The sequence below is a fragment of the Elephantulus edwardii genome, unplaced genomic scaffold (genome assembly GCF_000299155.1).
Source record: "Elephantulus edwardii isolate Elephantulus edwardi_28Jun2011 unplaced genomic scaffold, EleEdw1.0 scaffold00033, whole genome shotgun sequence".
Classification (NCBI taxonomy): domain Eukaryota; kingdom Metazoa; phylum Chordata; class Mammalia; order Macroscelidea; family Macroscelididae; genus Elephantulus; species Elephantulus edwardii.
This window is the reverse complement of record NW_006399783.1, coordinates 20,874,698-20,882,671: the sequence shown is the minus strand read 5'-3', so window position 1 is coordinate 20,882,671 and position 7,974 is coordinate 20,874,698. Positions and strand designations below refer to the sequence as shown.

General features: G+C 44.1%; 1 protein-coding gene across 1 annotated transcript in view; it reads left to right on the top strand.

Moving 5' to 3' along the window:
• The window catches only part of DOK3 (docking protein 3), a 3,510-nt gene extending 3,148 nt beyond the window's left edge, over positions 1-362 (top strand). Inside the window, exon 5 of the mRNA XM_006884438.1 lies at positions 6-362. Coding sequence (XP_006884500.1) covers positions 6-362 — 357 coding nt within the window. The remainder of the gene's footprint in view (positions 1-5) is intronic.
• The last annotated feature ends 7,612 nt before the right edge of the window (positions 363-7,974 follow it).

Sequence of the window (7,974 nt, the reverse complement as noted above, 5' to 3'; positions counted from 1 at the left end):
CGCAGAGCCTGCCGCCACTGCCCGGCCCCGCCCAGGACGCCGCGCTCTACGCCGTGGTGGCCAAGCGCGCCAGCGGGCCGCCCGCCGCCGCCGAGCACCTCTACGAGAACCTGTGCGCGCGGGAGGCCGGCGAGCCCGGCCCCATCTACCACAACAGCGCCGACCTAAGCTGGCCCGGGCCCGGCCACGACGGCAGCCTGGAGGCCCAGTACCGGCGGCTGCTGGAGCTGGAGCTGAGTGAGGCCGCCGACGAGGCGGGGGGCAGCGGCCGGCCTGGCCTGCACACCGGCTTCAAGGCCAAGCTGGTGACCCTGCTGAGCCGCGAGCGGAGGAAGGGTCCTGTCCCCTGTGACCGGCCCTGAGACCCTGGCCCGTGTGATCACAGAAGGAGAGAGATGGACATCTGGGGACACACACCCACGTCCGCTCTGGCCCACAGGGACTTCCTCCCCACCCTCCCACCACTCAGTGTATAGTGTACAGAGCTTTGCTCATAATAAAACCGCTTCAGTCCAGACTCAGAGCCAACCTTGCTGCGCCGTGTGACCCACCCCCGTCTCACCTCTCACTTTGCTCCTGTCAGTGTTATTTGTGGGTACACGTCGGCACAGAGACCTTATTCACAGTGTCTGCAGCAAAACCAGTGCCTGATGACCTCTGCCACGAGGTGGCTCAGATTGGTGGAGGAGATAATTGTGCCACTCCGCCCTCCCGCTGCACCCTTTTCAGTGGAAAGGCAGGGAGCGAGGAATGCAGCTTGCTGACTGGAGAAGCGCTCTCTGAATGTGTGAAAGACAAGCTGAACTTTGTCAGAGGAGGAAAGGACTGTTGGCCTGAGATTGAAGGGAGAGCGTGGAGGCAAAGACCTCCAGGGGTTGTCAGAGTACAAGAGGCCTTGAAACCTCACAAGAGTTGGTCTTCTGCTAGAGAAAGAGGGGGGAGGGGAATGCACAGGAGAGGGACAGCTGAACTAACAAGGCACAGAGGCCAGATCTGAGGAAGCCAAGAAGCCTGAGCTTGGAAGGAGCTGGGAACAAGGCTGGGGGTGGGGTAAAAATGTGTCCAGCCAATTTGTCCCCTATTGAGACAGTAAATAGGCAGACACAAGTGGGGGGGGGGGGGGGGGGGGCTCAGGCCTCATTTTTCTCAACTATAAATGATAAAGACCAACTATAAATGATAAAAACACATTAGATGTATTTCCATTTGCTTTCTTTTTACTGCATATCTACTCCATGCCAGAAACTATCCTCAAGACAATTTCAGTATGTTCTCAAGCAATTTGGGAGAAAGCAAGTCTCCTGAAGATGATAGTGCCTGGTTATTGTCCACTTGTTATTCCTGCCATTAGCACACCAGCATCATTGTCTCAAAGATCTGGCCTCTTGGTTCTTTAACTTCAACTCCATTCAGATGCCCTGAATCTTAGAATCACCAAATTGGCTGTTGTTGGTGTGCCATCCAGTCACCTGCAACATGTAGCAATCCCATGTACTGCAGCTCTGAACCCTGCTCTGTCCTGAGCCGGTCTCACTGACTCTGGCACACCAATCCCCCCTTACCTCAGTTACTGTGTCAATTCTTTTCATACTGGGTCTTCTTCTCCTGTGCTGTACCTCCACCCTTCCAAACAGGATGTCCTCCAAGGATTGGTCCCTCCTAGCCATGTGCCCAAAGGATTTGAAATTGAGCTTTAAAATCCTTGCCTCCAAGGAGCAGCCTGATTTCACCCTCTCCAGGACAGGCCTGTTTGTTCTCTTGGCCATCAGTTCAATACTCTTCTCCAGAACCACAACTCAATGGCATCAATTCTTCTGCCATCCTTAGTCATTATCCAGCTCTCTGATGCATAGCAAGTTAGTTGCAAAGACCATGACCTGAATTAGGTGCACCTTAGTCTCCAGACTGACATAGTTGCTCTTTAGAACTTTGGAGAAGTCTATGAAAGCAGACTTCTCCAATGTAATTAATCTTTTGATTTCCTGACTGCTGGTTCCAAGAGGGTTGATTATGGATCTGAGCAAGCTGAAATTGTTAACTTCTATCTCTTCTCCATGTATCATGGTGCTGCCAGTTGGTCCAGTGACGGGTATAGTCTTTTTGATAAAATGATTACAGATCTCAAGCAGATGTCTCTTTCTGCCTTTCAGAGATCCTACATCCCAGAATAGCTGCCTTCCTAGCTTCTGAGATTGTCCAACCTTCTCCACTCTGACCCGGCCCACACCCATCTCACAGACATCACTGGGGAAAAGGCAGCTGATGGAAGTGAGCCCACTCACCCTCCCACCGCCACATCTATATTTAGCAGTATTTGCATTTGCTTCTCTTCTCTGCCTCCAATAATGGAAGAAAGGTTTCTACCTAATGCCAGCAAGGTAAACTCCTCACATGTGCTCTGGTTCAGGCCCTGAACCTGGAGAAGTTTCCTCTTCTCTCTTCTTGATACCTTGTTGCTGCTGTTGTTGTTTGGTCCCATTAAGTTGCTTACAACTCCTAGCAACCCTATGAACCACAGACCTGAAACTTGTCCTCTCCTGCCATCTCACCGTCCTCACCATCTCTGACATGCTCGGGTCCGTGCTCCAGTCATCGTGTCTATCCACCTTGTTGGTTAGATCCACCTCCTCTTTTTCTCTGACTCTCCACTTTTCCCAGCATGATGTCCTTTCCCAAGGACTGGCCCCTCTTGACATACACCCAAAGTATGTGAGACGAAGTTTCCCCATCCTTGCCTCTAAAGGAGCACTTTGGTGGTACTTCTCCAAGACAGACTAGGAGCTTTTTGTCAGTTCATGGGATATTCAGTACTCTTCACCAACACCACAATTTAAAGGCATAGATTCTTCTTCTGCCATCCTTACTCGTCGTCCAATTTCAGATGTATAGGAAGCAATTTAAAATACCAAGGCTTGAATTAGGTGTACCTTAGTCTTTATACTGACATCATTGCTCTTTAGCACTTCGGAGATGTCCTTGACAACAGATTTAACAAATACAACACATCTGTTGATTTCTTGAGTGCTGTTATCATGGGTGTTGATTGTGGATTCCAAGTAAAATAAAATAATTGACAAATTCAATCTTTTATTCGTCTATTACAATGTTGCCTATTGGTTCAGTTGTGAGGATTTTTATTTTCTTGATATTGAGGTGTAATCTATATTGCTACTGTGATGTACTACCAAGTCAATCTGACTCACAGGCAGCCTGTGAGTAAAAAAGACCAAAACTCTACCTTGTCCTGTGCCATCCTCACAGTCTCTGCTGTGCTGAAGTTCATTGTCATAGCCACCATGTGAATCTGTCCTGTTGAGGATCTTTCTCTTTTTCACTGACCCTCTCATTATCCTTAAGTCCTTTTCTAGAGATTGGCTCTCCTGAAAACATGTCCAAAGCACAGGACACAAAGTCTCACCATTCTCACCCCTAAAATGCATTCTGCCTTTATGTCTTAAAAGAAACATTTGGCCAGCATCTTACTTCACAGATATGAATTCTTTATAGTCTTTTTGATTCATTGCCCTGCTTTCACATGCATGTTATACAGTAGAATATATTGTGACTTGAGTCCTTAAAGTTCCTTCATCCCGTAGTCCTTACAGTGAAAATTTGTCTTTTAACATTTTAAAGACATTTTCTGCAGTAGATTTGCCTCATGCTACTCATCCCTTGATTTCTTGACTGCTGCCTCCATGGGCGTTGGCTGTGAAATAAGTGCAAGTGAATCCTTGACAATTGCAATCTTTTCTTCATCTGTTGTGAAACTACCTGGTGGTTCAGTCAGGAGGGTTTTGTTTTAATGTGAAAGTGTAAGCGTGATTAAGTCTTTGATCTCGTTCACTGCGTGCTCTTAGTCTTCTTCACTTTCAGCAGCAAGGTTGTGCCTTTTGGAATCTCCTGCCAGCTCCCTTACTTTCTCATTTCTCCATTTGTGTTAGATGGTCTGTATTCAAAATCAAGCTTCAAAGTCTCTTCTGACGTCCGTTTTGGTTTTTTTCTGTAGTTTTTGGTTTTGTCTTCTTAAAGGGAAATCAAGTGGCTTTGTCTGTAGGTAATTCTGTGCCTCTCTATCAGTTCCAGTCTACCAGCTTGCTACTCCTCAAGAGAAAGGTGTAATCTCCTCCCATGTGATTTACAGCCTCAAAATGCCAGTGACACATCAGCTGACTCACCGCTCATCCATCATTGACTTTTTGAGGCTGAAATGAGTTGGTTGGGTTTGGGGTTTTTTTTAAATTTATTATTAATTTCAGTAAAAATTTACAGACTTTGGATTTCCATTCATTCATTGTTGCACTTTCTCCCCCTCCCAATCTTCCCCCCAGTACACTAGCCTCTTGGAAAAGGAAAACAAAAATTATTTCATTGTTTTACAAACCCAGGTCCACTCCACCATGTAGCCTTCGCTCTAGACACCTGCCATGACAAAAATTCCTAATCACATATGCCTTTTAAACAGTTTTCTCCCTCATCTGTTTCAATGCAGTATACATTATTCTACCCATTTTTCGCAGTCTCCCCCCACAACCCCGAGGTCAGTCCTGTTTTACAACAGTGGCACCATGCAGTATTTGTCCTTTTGTGACTGAGATATTTCACTCAGCATAATGTCCTCCAGGGTCACCCATTTTGAATAATATTGCATGAGTTCCTTGTTTTTCAATGCAGTGTAGTATTCCATTGTGTGAATATACTACAGCTTCTCTATCCATTCGTTTGTAGATGGGCACTTAGGTTGTTTCCCACTCCTTGCTATTCTGAATAAATCTACCATAAACATGGGTGTGCATATATCTGCTTGGGTGGCAGTTATAGTCTCTTTGGGGTATATTCCCAGTAGTGGAATTGCTGGGTCAAATGGTATCTCTAGTTGCAACTTTTTGAGAAAGCACCGTACTGCCTTCCACAGTGGCTGTATCATTTTACACTCCCACTGACAGTGAATAAGGGTTCCAGTTTTTTCACAACCTCGCCAGCATTTTTTGCTTGCTGTTCTGTTAAATTTTGCTATTCTGACTGGAGTGAGATGATATCTCATAGTTGTTTTAGGTTGGTTTGTTTTGCTTTCTTCCTGGATAATGTCTTTGATGTCATCCCACGACTCATCTGGTCATATGCAATGAGTTAAATCTTGTCCTTTTTTTTTTCTTTTTACACTGAGGAGTATTTTTATTAAATCTAGTCTTGAAATAGTCTCTAAATTCTATTGATATATACACAAAATCATACTTTGGCTCATATAGACTTGTTTTCATTTTCTTTAGCTTCAATTTTAGTTTACATATGAACAATTGATGGTCTGTTCTGGCTTTGTTTTAACTGATGAAATTTATTTTCTCCACTATCTCTTTCCATGGATATAGTTGATTTGATTCCTATTTATTCCATCTGTTAAGATCCACATGTGTAATTGCCACTTGTATGGGGGAAAGAGGTGAACCCTGAGGAGAATGGGAATCCCAGAGCACTTGATGGTGTTTATGTGAAACCTATACTTGGATCAGGAAACAGTCCATAGAATAGAGAAGGGAAACACTGTATGGTTCAAAATCTGGAATGGAGTGCATCAGGAATGCATCCTATCTCCATACCTTTTCAATCTATATGCAGAACAGATCATTCAGGAGACTAGGTTTTATGAGGAGGACTGTGACATCAGGATTGGAGGAAGACTCATCAACAACCTATATTATGCAGATGACTCAACCTTGTTTGCTGAAGCTGAAGCAGACCTGAAGCATTTGCTGCAAAAGTTCAAAGACTGTAGTCTTCAATATGGATTGAACCTCAACATCAAGAAGACAAAGATTCTCACCACTGGGCCAATTGGCAGCACCATGATGCATGGAGAAGAGATTGAGATTGTTAACAGTTACAGCTTGCTCAGCTCCACAATCAGCATTCTTGGCACCAGCAGTCAAGAAATAAAATAGATGAATTGCATTAAGTAAATCTGTTGTCAGGGACCTCTCCAGAGTACTGAGAAGCAGTGATGTCAGTCTAAAGACTAAAGTGTGCCTGGTCCAGGCCACGGTCTTTGCTGTGGGTCATACAATAAGATCCTTAGGATTCTCATTGGCTGATTTTTTTTTCAGAAGTAAATCTCAGCAGAGAACTACCAGAAGTCCAAGCTGGGTTTAGAAGGGGTCGTGGTACTAGGGATATTGTAGCTGATGTTAAATGGATCTTAGCTGAAAGCAGGGAATACCAGAGGAATGTCTATCTGTGTTTCATTGACTATGCAAAGGCATTTGACTGTGTGGATCATAACAAACTATGGCTGACTCTGAGAAGAACGGGAATCCCAGAACACTTGATCGTTCTAATGTGAAACCTATACTTGGACCAGGAGGCAGTCGTCAGAACAGAGCAAGGGAACACTGCGTGGTTCAAAATTGGGAAGGCCGTACGCCAGGGATGCATCCTATCTCCATACCTTTTCAACCTATATGCAGAACAGATTATCCGGGAGGCTGGGCTCTATGAGGAGAAATGTGGGGTCAAGATTGGTGGACGATTTATCAACAACCTGCCTTATGCGGATGGCACAACCCTGCTTGCTGAAACTGAAGAGGACCTGAAGCACCTGCTGCATAGGGTCAAGGACTGCAGGCTCCAATATGGATTGAGGCTCAATGTCAAGAAGACAAAGATTCTCACCACTGGACCAATTGGCAGCATCAGGATGGATGGTAGGCTATACAAATGTTGATTCAGAATGGCCAGCAATCGGCTGTTTCAGCTCACTAATGCCTATCAAAGACAGCCCTGATGGCCTAGTAGGTAAAGAGCTGCTCTGTCAGCCCAAAGGCACAGTGTTTAAATCAACCAGCTGTTCCACAGGGGGAAAAAATAGGCAATCCCCTCCTCTATTATTTGCTCCTCTGAAAATTCACTAGAGGGTCAGCTAGGAGTTGATTCCAACTTGATGGCACATAATAACAACAATGTCTATCATATAAATCTATATGAACCCTGTCTCTGGTGGCCTAGTGGATAAGAAGTTGCACTGTCAAACCAAAGTCAGGTGTTCGAGTTCATCAGTTTTTCTTTAGGATAAAGATAAGCAATTTCCTCCTACTAATTTACAGCCTCTGAAAATCCTCTTGGAAGATTAGCAGATTTTCCCATTGCAATATGTCTTTTGATTTTGTCATTTTAGGTATCAAGGTTGTTGATTGTGGATCCAAGTAAAATGAAATCATTCACAACTTAACTCTTTTCTCCATCATGATATCCAGTGGTGAATATTTCTTTGGGTTTGGTGGTATGTTTTTTTTTAAGCTTAGTTTTTTGTTTATTTGTTTTCTTGATGTTGAGGTGTAGTTAATATTGAAGGCTGTGGTCTTTGATCTTCTGCAGCAAGTTGTGGGAAGCCAAATTTCATACTAAATATTTGTAAGAAATTGTATTCTACTTCAGGTTATGAGGGAGGCTGATACAAGCTGGAAGTCACCCTGAAGCGCTAAGGCAATCCTTAAATGTTTACAGGAGTAGACACTAAGGCAATCCTTAAGCTTTTACAGGATTTTTGCATTATTTGCTAACCCCTGCCTCCTGAGTCAAGCAGAAGGTTTTCAGCAGAAAGAGCTTAGCTTCATTTGCATTGAATTATCTTTGTGATTTGCTCCCTGGTAATTTTCAATAAAGACACAGGGAAGCTAAGGCCAGCTTCAGTTCCACTTCAGTTGTTGAGAACTGTTCACCTCCTGCCTCACCTTTGTTTTCTCCTACATTCTTGGTGTTCTGTCTCATTATTAATACTTATTAATATACTTTACCCTTGATCTACCACAGCAAGCATTTCAAATCCTCCTCAATTTTAGCAAACAAGGTTCTATCATCTACGTAATGAAGATTGTTGATGAGTCTTCCCCTAATCCTGATGCCACATTCTTCTTCATAGAGTCCAGCTTCTCAAATTATTTTCTCAGCATACAGATTGAATAGGTATGAAAAAAGGATACAACC